Source organism: Humulus lupulus, chromosome 1 (assembly GCF_963169125.1).
Source record: "Humulus lupulus chromosome 1, drHumLupu1.1, whole genome shotgun sequence".
Taxonomy (NCBI): Eukaryota; Viridiplantae; Streptophyta; class Magnoliopsida; order Rosales; family Cannabaceae; genus Humulus; species Humulus lupulus.
The window spans coordinates 171,071,935-171,094,384 of record NC_084793.1 but is presented as its reverse complement, the minus strand read 5'-3'; the positions used below and the strand labels follow the sequence as shown (position 1 = coordinate 171,094,384).

At 39.3% G+C, this 22,450-nt stretch overlaps 1 protein-coding gene across 2 annotated transcripts; it reads right to left on the bottom strand.

Annotated features, from left to right (window-relative positions):
- Positions 1–297: 297 nt before the first annotated feature.
- LOC133800407 (filament-like plant protein 3) lies at positions 298–6,114 on the bottom strand. 2 transcript variants are annotated; one of them, XM_062238365.1, is made up of 5 exons: positions 5,940–6,114; positions 5,344–5,504; positions 3,010–3,190; positions 1,459–2,804; positions 298–893 (listed from the first exon to the last, which is right to left on the bottom strand). In XM_062238365.1, the coding sequence occupies exons 2-5, from the start codon at positions 5,452–5,454 to the stop codon at positions 516–518; spliced, it is 2,016 nt and encodes a 671-aa protein (XP_062094349.1). In that variant the 5' UTR covers positions 5,455–5,504; positions 5,940–6,114; the 3' UTR covers positions 298–515. The 2 variants fall into 2 exon arrangements, with proteins under 2 accessions (XP_062094349.1, XP_062094352.1); XM_062238368.1 differs by having other exon boundaries at positions 5,945–6,114.
- Positions 6,115–22,450: the final 16,336 nt, after the last annotated feature.

Here is a 22,450-nt window from a genome sequence, read left to right as displayed (position 1 = left end):
CAGCAAATCACGATTTGCCTTTTTCCTTACCCTATTTGTTTTCCTATGCTTCAAATTAACATAATACTAAGTATGATTTTATTTTCTGCAAATCATGTAACAATGTACAACAATTACAAAGAATATAAATTTCTCACACTCAGATTATAAAAAAAAAAATTATAAAAATTATAAAAACAACCATACAAATACAAAAGTTCTTATACTTTTTAAATTTATAAAATAAGGGCGAAGAGCAATTATGTTTTCTAGTTGATATATAAAGAAATAATTGTGAAACCATACACTATTGTAAGGTTGAAAGAATTGTATTTCAAATTTACTTATTGTTGCCACCGTTTCAATAATTTTCATTTCAATAAAGCACCATGAATGTGAAAACAACTATTGATTTACATGCATTGAATCCATTGTATAATAAGATGGTTGAACTTTACAAAGAGATACTTACACCTAGTTGCTTTCTACAATTTATTTTATATTGATTGCCACCGATTTTTTGGATTTAATTTAATTTAATTCTTACTCCTCGGGAAAAGCTTTCCAAAACCATTTGGGTTCTTCTCAGAGTGAATGGCTGGGTCTAATGATAATGATGACTTTCTCTCGGTTTTCTTATTTGAAGAATACGACCAATTATTTGTTGCTGCCGCTTCTGAAAATGCAGCACCTCTTTCTGACAAACTTAAATTACTGGAGTGCAAATTATGTGCTTCATTACCACTTACGTAGCTCTGTATGTCCACCGCACTAGTAGGATGAGGATCCAACTGCTTCTCAGAGTCCAATAGGAAATCTTCCAGACTAGCAAGAGACTTCAAATGCTGCCCAAGTGATGCTATTGTTTTCTGGCACTCGGCGAACTTATCCGCAGCCAAAGCTAGCTCGTTTTCCTAATATTAACAAAAAGAAAGCAAACAAAAATATAAGATGGCAAAATTTCTACCGCCCAAAACCAAGTTATGAATGCAGCTAAACCAGATGTGTAAATTGTTATATGTAAAAGGTTTGCAAGTTTCAGTTTGGAGTACTATGATAATCACTAGCAAAGGAAAGAAGCCCGTATGCGAAATCCACAACTTAAGAAGCAATAGGTACCGCCTAAATACAAACCCTAGAAAAATGAAAACTACATAGCAAATATGAAAGAAGTTGTTATGAAGTTCTGTAAAAACAACAAACATTACAAAGAAGCTATTATTTAAGGTTCAACAAGAATATTGCAATCTTAGAAGGAAAAAATAAACATATATGAATTCAAATAAACAGTTAATTTTCATCATTTACAAGGATACGCTAAAGATCAGCCATTTCAGATGCACTACATGTATGGTATAGGATAGCTTTCATGTTTACTGTTCACAAAAACTCAGCTTGACCATATATGCAGATTAATTAAATCTAACACTAGTTATCATCTGTGAAAATGATTTGATTATTAAGATTCTAGTGTGTTACCTGCTTAATCTTCAGATTGACACTATCAATTTTGGTACGCTGGAACTCAGCCTCTCGCTGGTCCTCAGCTTCGCGTTTAAGGTTAAATAGTTCATCCTCCAATTTCTGGCATTTGGCAGTTTTATCAGCAGATAAAATTCTCTCATTCTGAACCTCTTCCTCTGATGAAGCCGCTTTTAAGAGCAAGGTGTTGACTTCATTTTCAACTAATCTCAGTCGAGACTCTGCCACTTCTCTCTTAGCTTGTGATGCTTTTACTTCTTCCTCTGCAGCTTTCTTTACTTCATTTGCAAGAACCATCTTTATTTGCAGCTCCTGCAATTCCATTTCAGTTTCTACTAGCTGACTTTGTGATGTCTCAAGCTGCTTCTGGCATGCACTCAGTGCCTTCTCAAGTTCCTCTTTTTCTTCCACAATTTTTTTTAACTCCTCCTCAAGTTTTACAGTCTTGTGAATCATAACTTCAAGATCAGCTTTCAGGCTTTCGCCACCATTAGATTGATCTGACATAGGTCCTGCCTCAATGCGTCTATTTCCACTTTCTATGACTGGCAATGCAGCAAACTTTTCCATTTCCAGAAAATCATCCATGAGATTGATTTCTACTAAAGGAGCCATTCTGTTTCTTTCATGGTTCTTTTCATTTTCAAAGTGATGTTCTGTAACTAAAGAAGATCCCCATAAACTTGACTGGCTTGAATCACTTTCATTTGTTTCCAAACAACTCATTTTAAGAGAACCAGATTCAAGTGTTAATAGCCTCTCTCCACTATCAGACTGGCTATCCGTGAAAGATTCTACATACACAGAGGATGCATACTTTTGATCATTAATCTGCGACACTTTTCGAGCTATGGCTTTTAGTCTCCGACAATCAGCTTCAAGCTTAGCCACCTTTTTTATGCTCTCTAAATGTTGCTTACTGGCTGTTTCAGCAGCTTTAGTGCTCAGGTCTCGCTCAATAATCCTAAATTCAAGTTCTTTGGCTTGAGAAAGGATCTCTAATTTAAGGGCCGAGTTCTCCTTCTCAGCAGCCTCAAGCTTTGGTTGAAGATCAGAATCAAAGGATGCAGCAGCTTCTTTTTTAACACTTTGAAGCTGAACTTGAAGCTCAACAAGTTGATCCTCAAGGACAGACTTTAAAGAATCCCATTCATGAGTTTTCTTTGAAACCACTTCACAGATCTTCTGTTCCTGCTCTTCTCTTGCTTGTCGAAGTTGTCTCACACATTCCTTCAATGCCCCATCAAGATGACCAAGCCGGTCTTCAAGAGCTGAATTCTTCTGATTAGCTGTCTCAAGTTTCTGTTTTAAAGCCAACACTTCATTTTCGGCATTCTCCCATCCTTAAAATTGCAAGAAATATAACTAGCTTATAAATATATGAAAAGATGATTGTTAAAGAATGTACAAATAGAGCCTATATTCTCCAAAAAAATTTATCCCAGGTCTGAAGTTGATTTACCTTACCAATTCAAATTTGTTAAGCTGAAAAAAAAAACCTATTTTCTGACTAAAAAAGAAATACTGAAAAGTGAGAAAAATGAATACCTGAGACAGCCTCTTCTGCAACTTTAGCATGCTGCTTTACCAAGTCCTCCTTGGCACTGATCTTAAGAAGAGCCGCAGATAATTTATCACTCAACGTCTTCACGCTTTCAGTAGTATCTTCATCGTTTAATGTGGCTTTGGAAGTGACTTCTGGTGATTGAGTGCTGTGAGATGCATATGCCTTTGACAAAACAGTAAAAGAAAATAAGAAGTTTCAACAAACGGTAAACAACATACATGCATTATTAAAATGGAAGTACAATTCTTCATACGAGGAAACCCGAGAGGCAAGCTCAGAACATGATAATAAAAGTTGAAAAAAGAAACCGTCATCATTTCTAAAGAAAAAAATCAACCATATATTCAAAGATTTAACACATATTTTCCTCCAAAAGTAGCAGAATAGTGAGCAAGTGTCTTTATCAGCTCACTTTCAATTTTTGTTTATAATTTGTATTGTGCTATGCATATAAGAACTCCAGGTTTTAAAAATTGAGGAGGGGCAGACACAGCTTACATCATAAATGTTAACTAGTTGTTGAAACAATGTTCTGATAGAGTAATCCATCAAACCATTAAGAAAGTCGACGCCAAATAGATTACATGTTCTTTGGTCAATTACAAACTTGACTTGGGAGTAAAAATCCTAAAGGAAATCTTACACTTAAATTAGTGTTTTCAACTGCTAGGTCATAAAATATTTGTCACTGATTGGTGCTAATCTCCATAGCCAGCATACCTTGTCAAAATGATCACATATTGGACAGATGAAAGATTTTAAAAACAACAAAGGTAGAAGAAATGAAGCGAGGGACACATGAAAAAAAAACTGACAATTGAAGATGCAGGATGCTATTAAAAAGACCACTTAAAAGCGATAAAAACATCAGTACTGTAGACAGGAGAAGGAAATCATTACACAAAAAGAAATCAACAAGAACCTAGAGAGATGAAAGATGAGTGTCATATTTTAACTAGGATAGAATCAATCAGTCATAGAGATTTGACCATTTAAAAATATAAATATTTTTAATAAACATTTAACTGTGTTTATGGTCCAAGAAAAGTCGCATATAAAAGAAAGAAAGCACTGTGTTTGTGCTGCTAAGGGATATGGGAGCACAAAAACCAAATTTATCTCAATTATTGACCTTAGCTTGTTAGTATCTCTGCATCTGTAATTTTTCTAGCCGTGACTCAGTTATGAGAGGAAAATTTTCTTCTTTTGCAATGCATAGCAACTCTTAAGGTATAAAGCAAAAATTAAGTTCCACACGACTTTTCTGCCTTTCAAAAAGATCCAAAAGAAAAATAGCCAATCAGAATCACAGTAGGGCCTTCATCAGGCTCGGAATTATTTTTTTTAATGATAAAATTAACCATTTAAGTTGTTCTATTAAGCTGAACTTTTGCATCTTTAACACTTGCAACTTGTATTACCAAAGGAAGTAAGCGTACATGTAAAGGGATTTCATTTTAGCATTCAATAATGTTATGAATCAGAGATATCTATAAACACAAAGGTGAGCTTAGCAACTATCTTCTTGGTATATACACAAATGTGATAGTTAGACTTCATTCTATTGGATCTTATATATGCGAGAAAGGCATTTCTTTTTTATTGCCATTTCCAAATTTGGGATGTTCACCATTATTTTGAGGTCCTGTTTACATACTCATAGGTATGTCTCCTTGTTGCCCAATTTCACATAAAATATGTACTCTTTTTATAAGAAAATTTCATATTTTATTGATGAAGCACGCTTTGAAATATATATTCCACTGTATTAAATTCTTATGTGGTCTAATATATTTATTATGTGTAACAGTGCTTTTATAATAGTATTCTTCTCTTTTTTCTCTTAATCAGCTATTGACCACGAATTCTAAAATTAGAATGAAAACCCAAAGAAATGTCCTATATGACTAGAAATCGTTAGAGCTACTTATTTGCATTATTTACCATCAGAAAGAACCAAACAATTGCAGGTATAGAATTAGATTATACCTACAAAACAATCTTCTGATTGAAAAGAGTAAATAACCTGCTGAGCAGAACCATATGCATCTCAACACAAACTAACAAGATTATAATTTCTAGTATAGACTTCACCATTTCTACAATTCAATCTGTCTCATTTCTCATATAAATAAGAAAGGTGAAAATATTGAAAAGGCATAAATCGAAACCTTGCAACAAAAACAAGCACCCTAATAAAAGCACCAATACTATAATTTCTGGTATAATGACCCTAATAGGATTATAGGAGTATTGGGTATAAACAAACTTGAAAAGATGAGCTTTAATGGAGCAAAGTGAATGTGATGTACTACCTGATCATCGGAGAATCTTTCAGAATGAGAAGACAAGGATCCCGTACTCTCAGTCTCGCCTGGACTCTTCTCTGAAGATTTCCTCCGCCACAACCAACTTCTTCGGTCCATCTTGGCAGCCCTTCAGAGGGCCTCCAACGACGACACAATCATGAAACCATCTGTGATTGCATAACCAAATCGAATCTTAGTCTTACAGATTAGTGGGAATTCGATTTCAAGTTAAATCTGTTTTATCTAATCTTAAGCTTCGCGTAGACTTCACTTCCCCCAGTCAGTCCACAAACTAAAATTAGACTTTAACAACCCAAGATGAAAATGAAGGTTTGTAGTGCTTGTTGGTAATGTCTTGAAAAACAATACTTGATGACAGGCCTGCCCTCTAATAATTTCCCCAATTTTACGCCATAGTTACTCCATCCGATAAGATAGAGAGAGAAAGAGAGAGAGAGAGAGAGATTGATGAAATGGACATAAGACTCATTTTCAGAATATCAGACCCACCACTTTCAAAAAAATGTATACATATATATATATATATATATTTATATATATCCACATCAAACTACCAAAGAAAACAAGAGAGAATCAAGTACCTTACATCTGCATTTATGCAGTTAGATCAGAGAGAGAGAGAGGCATAATTAAGAGTACAGTGAATTAGAAGACCACAAGTGAGGAGGAAGAAGAGGGAATCAGGAGAGATTTGACAAGTGTCAGAGAGAATACGAGGGAGCAAGAGGTTTTAGAGATTTCTGTAACGATTGTCGTTTATATGTCATAAAGAAAGAAAGATAAATAAGAGGAGATAGAGATTGGAAGAGGAAAGGGTAGTAGGGGTAGCTACTTTTACGAGTGGGGACCTCTTGGATTTGGATGTGTAATAATAATATCCTAAACACTTTCAAAAAAATATTGTAAACAAAACGATTCTTTTTTATTATTAGTTATTTATTGATTTTTATATATATATATATATATATTTTCTTTCTATGTATGAGATATGGTTGTCGTTTTCGTTGTTTTCAAATCGTAATTGCGATATTCCCGCCCCGAGAAGTGGTTTTTCGGCCACCATTATTCCTTTCCCAATAATTGCTATTAATCTATTATTGATTTGTTACCTATATTATCAAAAAGTACGAATATTTTGCTGTCTTTCTTTACATTTATTCTACACACAATTCATTTCTATTCCCCTTCCAATATTAGTATTAAATTTCTGCATATTTGTGTATAAATACTAACCCACGAGAATAGTTATGTACTAATTCCTATTAATTTTGAATATTATTTATTCAAATATGACAATAAAAATTTATAAAGAATTATTACTTAGCATTCAAACACACATTGAATTTTAAAATATAATGTAATTACTATTATAATAATTACACGACTTAGTAATTACACAATTTTTTCTAAACACACCCTTAATTAATATTTGAATATATACCTAATTTTTTCAGAATAAATATTTAATATCACAAAAATTATAATTTTATTACTACTGACAATACATGTCTTCTCTTCATTGGTTTATCTCATATATATATATATATATATATATTTAAAATTATTTAATTAATTGAAAAATACATTTATTAATATTTTTAAGGAAAAAAAACAAATGTGAGTTGATTAAATTTTAGCATAAAATCTTTACTAATAAAATCATATATAAAAATAAAAAGAATAATAAAATATTTTTATTAATAAAAAAATTAATTCACCATAAAATTTAAACAAAACTAAATTAAACCAAGAAAGAAAATTTTTAATTAAAAAAATAAAATCCAATCTATTATTTAAAATAAAAGAAACTAAATTAAATTGAATCTATTATTTAAAATCTTAATAATGATAGATGAATGAAAAGAAGCATGTAGTAGATCATGTAGAGCTCACTTTTCCTTAATCTATGATCTTTTGCATGATTTTTATACAATGATTAAATGACAGTTGTTTGTTATTTGGAATTTAAACAGAAACATGCTAAGTTTAGTATTGTTGTTGAGTAAAATCAATGGGTGTTGTCATGACATATATTTCAACTTAGGGATTAACATGTTCTATGGTTATTTCCTTTTTCTTATAGCTATTTAATTTATTCTTATTTTCATAAAAAGGGCTTGAATAAATTTTGAAAACTATTTTGATAAGGGAAGATGTGTGTTTCGGCTTAGGTATTTTAAAATGAATTATGAGATTTTGTTGCTCTTTGTTATTATTATTTTAAAAGTCATTTATTATGATATGTCTATTTGTATTATTTTTTAGTATTAGGCTATGTGGGTTTCGCCCTTATGAGTATGGTGGAGTTTAGAATGGTTTGATTTTTTTGTTGATTAATTTTGCATGCTAGTTGTAATATTAAGATGTATAATTGCTAAAATTTGTTAAAATAATTATGAGCTTCTTATGGGAATATTATGTGATTTTATGCTTGCTGATTTTTATTATTTTAGAATGATGATTGATGGACCCAAAACGGGTATGTTTAAAAATTTATATATCGCAAGCGCACGAATCGTCCATATAGAATAGTGATCGTAAGCAAGGATGTCGAACCCAAAGGAGTTGTCTAAAATCGAAAATGAAACTATTTTAAATCAAAAGTAATAAATTCTAACCTAGTTCCAAAGATTGATGAGTTTTAATAGTATGAACATAAAATGAAATATTGAAAAATAAAGCTTTTTAAGATAATGAAAATAAACCAATAATGAGTTGAAAATAAGTATTAAAAGAAAAGATTATTAAGATACTAGAATCCACAAAATGTAAGTTTAATAATATTTATTAGTATATTGATTCCCAAGTTTTAGTGATAGTTAAAATAATTTAAACTATCATTTTCCAAAAATATTTATAATTTTAAGCACAATTTTCTTATAAAAAGATAGGATTTTTCTTCACTTTTCAAAATTATAATTTCAAAGCATTTAGTGTAAATCAATCTAATGAAATAGCAAATAAATCAATGAACATTATTTATAAGGCAAAACATAATATTTTTGTTCTAAGCATGGATGTGTACAATTTAATGACACATCTTACACAAAGAATATTATGTTTATGCACTAATGAAGAACAAAGTGTAAAAATGTTCTAACAATCTAAAATACAAGATATTTAAGATGAAAGAAATATATGAAGAAGAAAAATCCATAGACTTTGTTGCATTACAAGGGAAATCAACATACAACATAAATATTACCTAGTTACAAGTTGCTTCATCATGATCTTAATAATCTTATGAAAAAGATTAGAAGCACATAACTAGAATAGAAATTACAAAATAAATGACATACATACTTGCAAAATGCTCTTGAAAAACCCAAATGGAAGAGAGAATGGTAGAGAGAAAATGAGAGAAAAAGATGGTAACCAAAAAATTAAGCACCCCAAAAATGGTCTTGAAAGTCCATATTTATAGCCAAAGTGAGTTTATTAAAATAATCAATTTAAATTAATTAAATTGATTAGATTAATTAAATAAAATAAATATGGTATGTAGAGGTAAATTATAGGGTGTAATGATGATGTTGTGGTGAAAATGTGTAGGAAAAAGGGTAAAAAGTTGGCATTTTTGTCATAGGGGACAAAGGGACAAAATGCATTTTTGTTGGGCTCAATAAGGGAAATGGCAGCAATGTGGTGGTTGGGTGTTGGAGGGGGGGCCACGGGTTGGGCCTAGAGTGGGCCTCACGTGGTTGGGCTTTTGGAGAAACACCATTTTTCTTGTTACTTTCTTTCAAAATTACCATCTTTCCTTTGATTTTCTTGCTTTTCAATGGCAATAATTTTCCTACACAATAAATTATAAACTAAATTAAAATTAAATATTTTCATTAATAAAATATATCATATAACTCCCATGAAAACATTAATTAAAATTTAATTTACATAACATTTAATTTCAATAAAATCATATTTTTAGCATTCAAACTAACAATACTAATTTTAAATAATTAAACTACAACATATTATAATAACATATCTATAAAAACATATAAAAATCTAGAAAACTACAATAAGACTAATAAATTAAAAATTACATAAAAACTTAATAAGTTAATTAAAAACTCATGAACTAAGCAACAATTAGCATGTAAAACATGGTAAAATAACTCTATTTTGTAGAGTTATCACACCCCCAAACTTAAAGTTTTGCTAGTCCTCAAGCAAAAGAAAAATTAAAATACACATATATATATATTTTTTTTATTGGTGATATAAAAATGATTTTCTCAAAAATTGCACAATGAAAATAACTCTCAGAAATTATTATGAATAAAAGTTAAGCTTATATAATTAATTAAATTGTCAATTTTGCTTTTAGAAAATATGTTTTTATTAAAATTATTTTTCACTTAAACTTATAGGAAATAAGAGTTTTTATGAAAAATGTAATTTTTGTTACAAGCAAAATTGACCCTATAATTAAAAACAAAGCTTAAAAATTATTCATATTTTTAAGAGAATTAATTTCAAACTCAATCAGAATTTTTATCATTGAAAATGAAAAATATCACCAAATTTTTTTTTTTTTTTTGTAAATAATTTTTTTAATTTTTTTTTTTTTTGAATTTTTATGAAAATGAACAAATAAAAAAAAAAATTAACAAAACCACAACATATAAATAAATAAAAAAAAATTCAAACAAACATTTTTTTTCTTTTCAAACAAGCATACATAAAATAAAACACAAAACATTAAAAACAATGCAAAGCAAACATAAATAAAACACAAAACAAACACAATAAAACTCGATACCCCCAAACTTAATTTAAGCATTGTCCTCAATGTGTCAAAATATAAATATAAATTAAAATTGACAAGAGTGTAAAGTTTAGAATGGTCGTACCTCGATATTGTGCATTGCGAAGATAGAACAAGATAGAACAGGATACAACTAACAAAAATTAAATCGCACATAAAACAACAATACAAATAAAATACAAGTTATCAAGATCACACAGGAATCAAAGAGCATGGTAAACAGGGTCCTCAAGGAGTATCTCATCCACTTCATCAGTTTTTAATTCCAAAAATGGTTTTAATTTTTGTCCATTAACTTTAAATATATTACCATTTTTAGGATTTTCAATTTCAATAGCTCCATGTGAAAAAACAATACGAACAATGTAAGGACCAGACCACCTAGAGCGTAACTTTCCCGGGAATAAATGCAAACGAGAGTTGTATAAAAGGACTTTCTGACCTGGATAAAAATCTTTTCTCAAAATATTTTTATCATGGTAAAATTTCATGCGATCCTTATACTTTTTTGAATAGTCATATGCATCATTCCTAATTTCGTCTAGTTCATTGAGTTGAAGCTTTCGTTTCTCACCTGCTTTGTCTAAAGAAAAATTTAACTGCTTAATTGCCCAGAAGGCTCTATGTTCTAACTCAACAGGTAAATGGCACGCCTTCCCATACACAAGTCTGTAGGGTGACATGCCAATGGGCGTTTTGTACGCGGTACGATACGCCCATAATGCATCAATGAGTCTTAAGGACCAATCTTTCCTAGTTGGATTCACAGTTTTTTCTAAAATGTGCTTAACTTCCCTATTAGACACTTCAACTTGACCATTAGTTTGTGGGTGATATGGTGTTGAGACTTTATGTGTAATGCCATATTGTTTCATTAAATGTTCAAATGGCTTATTACAAAAGTGAGTACCGTTATCACTAATTATAGCACGTGGTGAACCAAAACGGGAAAATATATTTTCTTTCAAAAAACGAAGCACAACTTTGTGGTCATTAGTGTGGCATGCAATAGCTTCAACCCATTTAGATACATAATCGACTCCAACAAGAATATAAAGATTACCAAAAGAGTTAGGAAATGGTCCCATAAAATCAATGCCCCAAACATCAAATATGTCAATAATAAGAATAGGATTTAAAGGCATCATGTTTCTTTTAGTTAAACTTCCTAACTTTTGGCAACGTTCACAAGCTTTACAATAAACATATGTATCATGAAAGATAGTAGGCCAATAAAAACCACATTGTAAAACTTTAGCAGCTGTTTTCTTACCACTAAAATGTCCTCCACATGCATGATCATGACAAAAAGATATGATTTTAGACTGATCACAGTTTGGAATGCATCTTCTAATTATTTGATCAGGGCAGCATTTAAACAAGTAAGGATCATCCCAAATAAAGTTTTTCACCTCAGAATAAAATTTAGATTTATCATGCTTAGACCAATGAGATGGTATTTCTTTAGTGACCAAATAATTAACAATATCAGCATACCAAGGTAATGAAGAAATATGCATTAATTGTTCATCAGGAAAAGTTTCAGTGATAGGAGTGGAATCATGTATAGTTTCAACAACTAGTCTAGATAAATGATCAGCAACAACATTTTCAGATCCTTTTTTATCACGTATTTCTAAGTCGAATTCTTGTAAAAGCAGGATCCAACGGATCAAACGAGACTTAGCATCTTTTTTCGATAAGAGATATTTTAATGCAGCATGATCAGAATAGACAATAATTTTAGATCCTAACAAATAAGATCTAAATTTCTCCAATGCAAAAACAACAGCAAGCAATTCTTTTTCGGTTGTGGAGTAATTTAATTGAGCATCATTTAAAGTTTTGCTAGCATAGTAAATTACATGAGGTATTTTTTCAAGTCTTTGTCCTAAGACAGCACCTATAGCATAATCAGAAGCATCACACATTATTTCAAAAGGTATTTTCCAATCAGGAGGTCGAATAATGGGTGCAGTAGTCAACAAATTTTTTAATTTTTCAAAGGCAACATGGCAATTACTATCAAAGACAAAAGCATTTTCTTTTCCAAGTAAATGGCATAAAGGCCGAGAAATTTTGCTAAAGTCTTTTATAAATCTTCTATAAAAACCGGCATGGCCTAAGAATGATCTAATTTCTTTCACAGTTTTAGGTGGGGGAAGTTTTGAAATAAGGTCAACTTTAGCTTTATCAACTTCTATTCCATTAGATGAGATTACATGACCTAAAACAATTCCTTTTTTAACCATAAAATGACATTTTTCCCAGTTAAGCACAAGGTTTTTCTCTTTGCAACGAATTAAAACAAGTGAAAGATGGTGCAAACATTCATCAAAAGAGGAACCAAACATAGAAAAATCATCCATAAATACTTCAAGAAATCTTTCAACCATGTCAGAAAAAATCGAAATCATACATCTTTGAAAAGTCGCAGGTGCATTACATAATCCAAAGGGCATGCGACGATATGCAAAAGTTCCAAAAGGGCATGTAAAAGTAGTCTTTTCTTGATCTTCTGGGGCGATGGGGATTTGGTTATACCCCGAATACCCATCAAGAAAACAATAATATGCATGGCCAGCTAATCGTTCAAGCATTTGATCAATAAAAGGCAATGGAAAATGGTCTTTTCTAGTAACATTATTCAACTTTCTATAATCTATGCACACTCTCCACCCTGTTTGTACTCTAGTAGGGATTAATTCATTTTTCTCATTTTCAACAACTGTGATCCCAGACTTCTTAGGCACAACTTGAACTAGACTAACCCATTGACTATCAGAAATAGGGTAAATGATACCTACGTCTAACAATTTTATGACCTCTTCTCTAACTACTTCTTTCATATTTGGATTTAATCTTCTTTGACATTCCCGAGAGGTTTTAGCATTCTCTTCTAGATGGATTCTATGCATACATATGGATGGGCTAATTCCTTTAATGTCTCCAATGGTCCAACCTATGGCTTCTTTATGTTTTCTAAGGACATCTAACAATTTACCTTCTTGTTCTTTATCTAAAGCGGATGCTATGATAACAGGTAAGGTTTCAGACTCTCCTAGAAAAGCATATTTTAAATTTTCTGGCAAAGGTTTAAGGTCTAACTTTGGAGACTCAGAAATTGATTGAACATGACCTAAGGGTGAAAAAGGTTCAACTTTGGTTTCATTTAAGGGTATAGGCTCTACCAAAGAATTCATATCATCATTAGAGTCATCAACATGCAAGTTCATACCAAAGTATTTTTCACAAAAATCAAATAAGTCATTTCCATCATTTTCACAAATACTATCTATCATGTTAACTTCATGCACTTCTTCACACTCAACAGATTTAACCACATTAAAAACATTCAATTCAACAGTCATATTTCCAAAAGATAATTTCAAAACACCATTACGACAATTTATGATTGCATTAGATGTAGCTAAGAATGGTCGACTTGAGATGCTTTCAAATTCAACTCCAAGCTTAAATCCTTTGATTCTCAAGTTGAATCCTCACAATCACTAAGCCACAAATCCAATTTTTAGCATTCAACTCAAACTCTCAAAAACATGCAAGGAGACTCAAAATCAAAGATGAAGCCTTACCTTTGAATTAATCTTGGCCTATGCTTGACTCTAGTTGCCCCAACTTCAGCCTTGAATTCCTTCCTTGACCTCAAAGAAGATCAGCTCTTCTCCTCCTTCCCTTCCTAGCTTTTTGGTTCTCTCTAGACTTCCAACAAAATATTCAGATATATGCTTAAGTGTAAGTAATGTGAATAACTTCTCCTCAGCAAAGTTCATCTTCTCCTAAGGCCGAATTACCATTTTGCCCTTTCCCCTAATAAAATTCTTATACTAACCTCAAGGGCAATTCTGTCATTTCACCCAAATCCCGCTATGTCCTCGAGTATACCTAAAAATTCTCGTTAATGCCAGCATACTCAAATCATTACTAAATTACTACCTGATACTTAATTGTTATCCCCATTTCCTGCAGGGGCTTTGGGCCTTCGCCCTGGTCCGTGGTCAGAGGGCCAGCTCGGCACATGGGCCCGGCCTAAGGTCCCTTGGTTTGAAGATTGCCCAAGGGGACTGGTACGGACCAAGGACTCTAGACTGGGCCCATTGGAGAGGTCCGGGACATCCCTCCGGGTTCGTCCTCAGCAAGAACGGTCCGGGCGATGTCCAGAGCGCCCGGACCGTCGCGGCCTACGCGTTCCTGTCCCGGACCCTGGTATGGTCCGGGCCTATGGTAAATGAGCGGGCCAACGGTAAACAGACTTGGATCACCTCCTCCCCGGTCGAAGGGCCGAGCGTCCAGGATCCTGAAGCCGCCTCATTTCGTGTGGGCATTGTCCCCCACTTTTCGCCTGCAGAAAAGGGTCGCCTCGGGATTGCACACTGATGTGTCAGGACTACGCAGCCAAGTACCTTGACCGGTCTTGTCTCCTGAATCAGCCTTGTGACTCGAAGTGGTCAGAGCCAAAGCGTCGTTTTTTCGGGCGAGGCTTGTTTCTCAGGTCAACCTATTGGGCCTTAGCTGGTGTGAATTTCGTGTATTTTATACCTTTTTGTATTGGGCCTCCACTAGAAAATCCCCTTGTACCCATTTCTCTGATGGACCCGGATTGGATCCGACCCAGACCCAGTATTCCCCTCAGCTTATAAATATAAGCTGTAGAACAATGTAAAGGGGTCTGGGGCAAAAAAAAAAAAAAGAAGGCAGAAACTCTGTTCAGATATTGATAGAAACTTCCATTGTAAAAGCTTCTTCTAGCTCTAATATATAGACTCGTGGACTAAGGCTAGTTAATGCCCCAACCACGTAAAAACCTCGTGTCGATCTTCTACTTTCATTATTATTACCAGCAAATATTATTCATTAATAGAGTTGCCAAAAATCTCGGTTAACAGTTTGGTGATTTCATGGAGAGCTGAAGGAAGCTAGCGCCAACGTCAGGCCTTTACTACGATGGTGAACACACGACACACCACCTTCGACCCTACCAATCCAGAGCAGAGCAACATTCCTCTGGACCCGCCCGAGGACGTTCCTCAGGCATCCCACCAAGACGAGTCGCAAAACTACGAGGGTGGGGCAGAGTACGAAGTAGAAAACGAAGAAGATTACTACGAGGAGGAAAACGAGGGGGACTATCACGATGAAGCCGCGGATCCTGGAATCCCCCGCGACGATCAGCAGGCTTCGGAAGTGACTAGACTAAGGCAGCAAATCTTGGATCAGGAAGCCAGAATGGCTGAGCAGGCGGAGGCACATCGCCGGGTGCAAGAGTCTCTACGAGCCCTACAGGCGCTGATGGCCGCACAGGGCCCAGCAGCCAACCCCACAGCTGGCCCACTTCCAGAAACGCAACAACCCCCTCCCCAAGAGCAAGCCGGGGGCCCCAGGGGTGCTAGTCCGGTCCGTCCCCCAGAGCCTTTTCCCGACACGGCTCTGAGAGTCCCGAACAAGGAGCGACAGAAGACCCGGGAGAAGACCACCCCCGTCGAGAAAGCAGAGCCACGTTCACGGCCGTTGCCTAGGAAAGAGAAGGTGCGCCTCGTCCCAGGACGAGGCCACCCAATCGATCCGCAGGGAGTGCGGCCACGGAACGAGCAGCCCCGGCATGCCCCAGGGCCGAACGGGCGGGAAAGGTCTCTGCACCCAAGTGCCTCGGTCAACAAGAACCGTCGGGAACGGTCTCACCGCGAGGATCATCGCGCTCTCAGTTCGGGGGACGACACTTCCCGGGTAGATTTACGCGATGGACTGAATGCCTGGAAGGAGCGGGCCCGCAAGGAAAAAATCCTCCCTCGAGATGGAGACCTCAGGAACGTCATCAACGACAGGAGGAACGAGAGAATCCCCCTGGAGGATAGCACGGCCAAGCTGCTCATGGAGCAGATGGCCGCTCTAAAAAAGGTAACTGATCGCCTAGTCCGCAAGCAGGAAGGCGCAGACACTGACTCTGACGAAGAGGATAAAGAGCCGTGCGCGAGGCACATCCTAGACGCCATATTGCCCAAGGGGTTCAAGATGCCGAGCCTCACTGCCTATACTGGAAATATAGATCCTAGAGATCATCTGTCCCGGTACAACCGACTCATGACCGTGGCTCACGTTAGCGACGACGGCAAATGCCTCTGCTTCTCCATCACGTTGGGCGGTCCCGCCGAAGAGTGGTGGAAAAGGCTTAAGCCGGGGTCCATCCAATCATGGTCCGGGCTACAGTCGGCATTGCGGAAGTAGTTCGTGGCCTCCATGAGGATGGACATGCAAATCAGCGCCCTCGCCAATATTAAGCAACTACCCGCGGAGACATTGAGAGCCTACATCCAGCGCTTTACTGAAGAAGCCTCGAAGACAAAGGTCGATGATGGACAGCGCCTGGTGGCACTGCAGTCTGGAATCCGGGCCGGGTCCCCACTTTGGGACGACATGCAGCGCAGTAAAGCCGCCACTTTGGAAGAATTCATCAGGAGGGCCCAAGGATTCATCAACTGGGAGGAGGCTCAGATCCAGGCCTTCGGATGGCCCTCGGCTCCTCACCCCATCCCTCAGACGATTCCAGGAGGTGCGGGACAGTTCCCTGCGCAGCCCTACGCCACGCCCCCTATAGTCCCGGGGACGGCCGTCACGCCCGGCATTAATTACACCCCTACGGTATATGGCCCTGCCGCTTCGGGGTCCGCCCCGGCCCAATCAACGCACTTCTCCGGTTATGGCGTCGCGCCGGCAGGCCACAGTATGACTCCCGTCGTAGCCCAGCAATCGCAGACAGGAGTAACCAAGGCAAGCGTAAATCCCTCCCGGGGGAAGCGATCAGGCAAAGGCCAGAACCGGCTTGAGCTAGCCAAAAAGGGGAAGAGGGGCTACGAGCCCCAATATTCGGAATACACCAACTTGGTGGACACCCGGGAAAACATCTACCTGGCGACAGAGAGAGCGGTCCACTACCGAAAGCCTAGCCCCATGTTTAAGGGGGGAAGGAATCCGAGAGACACCAGCAAATGGTGTGCCTATCACAAAGACGTGGGCCACACCACCGACGAGTGTCAGCAGCTCAAAGATGAGATTGAAAACCTCATCAAGCTAGGGCACCTCCATCAGTGGGTAAGAGTGCCCGTGGGTGTCCCGGGCATGTCAGCAAGCCCCGGGCAATCCACGGCGCCGGTGACGACTCGTACATACCCGCCCCAGGGAGGGTATGCACAAGGACCTTCAGCGCAGGCCCCTCAGGGGACCATCGCCGTGCCGGCTCCCGGTCCGGGAATGCCCTATTCTTCCGGGGCCGCACCCCCTCGAGTGGACGGACATGTGGCAACCATATCGGGCGGACCCCACCTGGGAGGACCTTCGAAAAATGATCAGAAGCGCTATCTGAGCGAGCTGGACCACGACCAAGAAGTTTGCGCCCTTGTCCAGGCCCCGGCTCAACGCCCTAAACTGATGAACCTCCCCATCACATTCACGGAGGACGACGCCCGCAACGTCCATTTTCCACACCACGACCCGCTGGTCATAGATGCTCAAATTGCCAACAAGTTGGTATCTCGCGTGTTGGTGGATGACGGAAGCTCCGTCAACTTGTTGTTCAAGCCCGCCTTTGTCGCCATTGGCCTGACGGAGGCGGATATGGCGTCCTACCCAACCCAAATCTACGGCTTCAACGGAGATGCGCTTCTCCCCATGGGAAAGATCCAGCTGCCGGTGACGCTGGGGGATGAATTGCAGCACTCGTTCAAGTTCTGCACCTTTGTTGTGGTGGATTGCCCAACCGCTTACAACGTCATCTTTGGCCGACCCACACTGGTCGAGTTCGGGGCCATCACCTCCATCCGCCATCTTTTCATGAAGTTCCCGTGCGGCAATGGAGGAATAGGGACTGTCCGGGGAGACCAAAAAAGCGCTAGAAAGTGTTACCATGTCTCTGCCCGTCCCATATATATGGTCCGGGAGGAGCCCGTCGAGCCGCACATCCTTCCGGCTGAGCAAGTAGTCCAGGAAGAGGATGATCTGGACCCGCGAATAGGAGACGATCGCGTCCTGGAGCCAATGGACGAAATAGAAGAGGTATGCATCAGCGAAACTGACCCGACCAGGACCGTCCAAGTAGGAAAGAGCCTACCGGCAAACATTCGGTCTGCCATTCTCGCTTAAGTGCAGAAAAACTAGGACCTCCTGGCCTGGTCCCACTCCGACATGACCGGGATCGACCGCAATATCATCTGCCACGCGTTAAGCATCGACCCAAGCGCAACACCGGTCCGCCAGAAGCGCAGGCCTTTGGGGACGGAGAGAGCCGAGGCCCTCAAGCTGGAGGTGGAGAAGTTGTCTTCCATCAACTTCATCCGCGAAGCGGTATATCCCGTGTGGCTGGCCAATCCGGTCTTGGTGCCGAAGCCTAACGGGACCTGGAGGACTTGCATTGACTTCACGGATCTCAACAAAGCGTGTCTGAAGGACTGTTTCCCACTCCCCCGAATCGACCAAATGGTGGATGCTACGTCTGGTTACGAGATCTTGAGCTTCATGGACACTTACTCCGGCTACAACCAGATCTCCATGAACGTGGCGGATCAGGAGCATTACAGCTTCCAAACTGACAAGGGCATCTATTGCTATATAGTCATGCCTTTCAGACTCAAAAATGCCGAAGCAACTTACAAGAGGCTCGTCAATCGAATGTTTCAGGCCCAGCTAGGGCGAAACATGGAAGTATACATCGACGATATGTTGGTCAAGTCCAAGACGTCACGGAACCATTCGGACGATTTGGCGGAGGCTTTCGCAGTTATTCGGAAGTATGGGATGAAGCTGAACCCTAAGAAGTGCACCTTCGACGTGGCTTCCGGGAAGTTCCTGGGCTTCATAGTGAGCTTCCGAGGAATCGAAGCCAACCCAGAGAAGATCAAGGCACTGATCGACATGGCCTCTCCCCGGAAGCACAAGGACGTTCAAAGCCTGACGGGGCGAGTGGCCGCCCTGAGCCGTTTCGTTTCTAAGGCCACGGACAAGTGCGTCCCTTTTTTCAACGTCCTTCGGGGAAGCCAGCGGTTTGAGTGGTCACCCGAATGCGAAGAGGCCTTCCAGAAGCTGAAAGAACACCTGGCCAAAGCCCCCATCCTGGCGAAGCTAGTCGAAGGGGAGCCTTTGTATCTATACCTGGTCGTGACCGAGCACGTCATTAGCGCCGCGTTGGTACGAGAAGAGGAAAGGACACAACTCCCGGTATACTACGTGAGCAAGCAGTTACTAGACGCCGAATCTCGGTACCCGTTGATCGAAAAGCTGACTTTCTGCCTATTGATGGCTTCCCGGAAGCTTCGACCTTACTTCCAGGCTCACGCCATAAAGGTCTTAACCAACCATCCCCTACGATAGGTGTTGCAGAAACCTGAATCGTCGGGGAGACTCCTGAAGTGGGCAATGGCACTGAGTCAATTTGATATATCTTACGTGCCCCGGGTGTCCATCAAGGGACAGGCCCTGGCCGATTTCATCGTCGAATGTTTCGGGATCCCCCCAGCCGCCGCGGCGCCCGTTTGGAAAATCTTCGTGGATGGAGCCTCGAACGAGAATGGGGCCGGCACCGGGATCATCTTGGTGTCACCGCAGAGGCACCAGCTATAAAATGCCCTCCGTTTCCAGTTCAAAGCATCGAACAATGAGGCGGAGCATGAAACTGTCCTAGCCGGCCTGCGTCTGGCCCGGGAGGTAGGGGCAGTGAACCTCGAAATTTACAGCGATTCTCAGCTAGTAGTCAGGAAAATCTCGGGGGAGTATCAGACCAAGGGAGAAAGAATGGAGGCATACGTGACTCAAATGAGGGAGATGCTCCAGACATTCGCGGCGCATTCCATCCGCCAGATTCCCCGGGAGAAGAATGTTTTCGCGGATACATTAGCGAAGTTGGCAATGACGCAGAGGCCGAACTGGCCGGACTGGTTCCCGTCAACCATCTCCCCGTCCCGAGCATCAGGGCTCCCACCGTCCATACCGTCGACCACTCCACTTCCTGGATGGGGCCGCTGATCCAGTACCTGTCTACCGGGGAAGTTCCGAACGATCGAGCCGCGACCAGGAAGCTCCTGTACCAGGCCCACCGGTACGTCATGATGGACGGGAAACTCTATCGCCGGGGACTATCTATGCCTTACCTCAGGTGCGTGTCCGGGACTGAGCTAGGCGCCATCATGCATGAGGTCCACGAAGGCTTTTGCAGAGATCACACGACCGGGCCCAGTTTGTCCAAGAAGATTATGCGCCAAGGATACTTCTGGCCCACCATGAAGAAAGACTGCATAGACTATGTCCGCAAGTGCGAACAGTGCCAGAGGTACGCGAAGATCCCTCGGGCCCCCCTGACAGAGATAACCTTGATGAACAGTCCCTGGCCCTTCGCAGTGTGGGGGATCGATCTTGTGGGATCTCTCCCGACTGGGAAGGGAGGGGTAAAGTATGCCATTGTGGCTGTAGACTATTTCACGAAATGGGTTGAGGCAGAGCCCATGAACACGATCTTGTCCAAGAAGGCCTTAGATTTCGTCGTCAACAGCATAGTGTGTCGGTATGGCCTTCCATACAAAATCGTGTCCGACAACGGGAAGCAGTTTGACAGCCTCCACTTCACAGATTTTTGCGAAAGACACGGTATAGGGAAGAGTTTCTCGGCAGTCGCCAGACCACAGGCGAACGGGCAGGGCGAAGCCATGAACTAAATCCTAAAAGGGACGCTGAAGAAAAAGTTCCAAGCCTGTAAGAGAAAATGGCCTGAGGAACTCCCCCGCGTATTGTGGGCCTACCGGACGACCGAAAGGACGTCAACCGGGCACACCCCCTACTCAATGGTTTATGGATGCGAAGCCGTCATCCCAATTGAAACGACCGTCCCGTCCCATCGACGCGACACATATGATCCCACCCAGAACCACGCCTTACTCCAAGAACTGCTGGATCTTATCAAGGAGATCCGGGAAGAGTCGCAAGTGCAGTTGAAGATGTACCAGGGCAAGATCGCGCGGCATTTCAACTCCAGAGTCAAGAGTCGTAAGTTTGAAACCGGCGATCTAGTCCTGCGGAGGGTCTTCCCTGCCACTCAGGATCCGGGAGTAGGGGTTCTGGGCCCTAATTGGGAAGGGTCGTATGAGATCCAGCACGAGGTTTGCCCCGGAACGTACCGCTTGAAGCGGCTCGATGGTTCCGAGGATCCGCGAGCCTGGAACGCGGAGCATCTCCGTAAATACTACCAGTAGTCCTAGAACTTGTCCCAGTTTAATGTTTACATTGTAAGCAATGTACGCCTCAGGGCTAATTCCCTTTTGAACAATGAAAATGACGTGTGCAAAACGTCATAAAGGGCTATTGTCACCATGAAAATGTACGCCTCAGGGCGAATTCCTTTCGAATTTCTTTCTCAAGTGACCCCAGACCCGTCTCCGCTCACTTGCGGGGGGTGTCTGTTGGAATAAATTTATACAGGATCTTTATTTATTTTCATGTATATCTAATATTAAACAAATTAATACGAGATAGCCTAAAATATGTTTCTAAAATTGAATTCAAAGAGAAAAAAATAATATAATACTTACAGTATACGCAGCGGAATTAAGAGTCCTTCCTTCAGTTTCTCTAACTCTTGTATCCTTTCTGTCGCAGAGTATTATCAAGAAACTGAACCGATCTTCTATTTTCTTCACGATCTTCCAATGTATCCTTAGAACCACCTAGACTAGTGTGGGAAATTCTCAACACATGAGATAGATATAGAGAGAAGAAGAGAAAATAACAAAGTGGCTTAGAAAAGGACTTGTGTTTAGAGAGAATATAAAACTATTAGAAAATATGACTTGTGACTTATCTGCCATCTCTAAAATCTTCTCTCTAAGCACTCCTTTTATAGACTAAATTAGGCCAATTATTTAATTAAAAAATCAATAAAATAACAGCCATTTTGAAGCCCTAGGTCGAAATTATCATGGGCTATAGGCCCGTGAAATTTCCCATTTGATTATAAGCCCATTGGACTTAAAATCAAGGCCTGTATTATTTTATATTGATTTAATTAATTAAATAATTATTTAAATCCTTTATCAAATTAATTATTTATAATTTGAACCTTGATTTAAATTTATTTATTAATTTAGATACCAATTTATCTTAATTAATAAATCTGCCATAATTTCTCTTTTCTTCTCAAAATTACACAGCTCTGTGAAACTATCCAAAATTGACCTAGTCAACTTTGATAATTCTAATTGATAATTAAATCAATTAATTGAGACTATCTAGATGATTTTATCCAAGGTACAATGGGGACCATGGGCC

Excerpts from the sequence above, each read along its gene's own strand:
- LOC133800407 (XM_062238365.1), bottom strand. The coding sequence starts at position 5,454 with ATGGACCGAAGAAGTTGGTTGTGGCGGAGGAAATCTTCAGAGAAGAGT. Across the intron at positions 3,191-5,343 it reads AAAGATTCTCCGATGATCAG|GCATATGCATCTCACAGCAC; the intron begins GTAGTACATCAC and ends GTTTTGTCAAAG. Across the intron at positions 2,805-3,009 it reads TGCAGAAGAGGCTGTCTCAG|GATGGGAGAATGCCGAAAAT; the intron begins GTATTCATTTTT and ends TGCAATTTTAAG.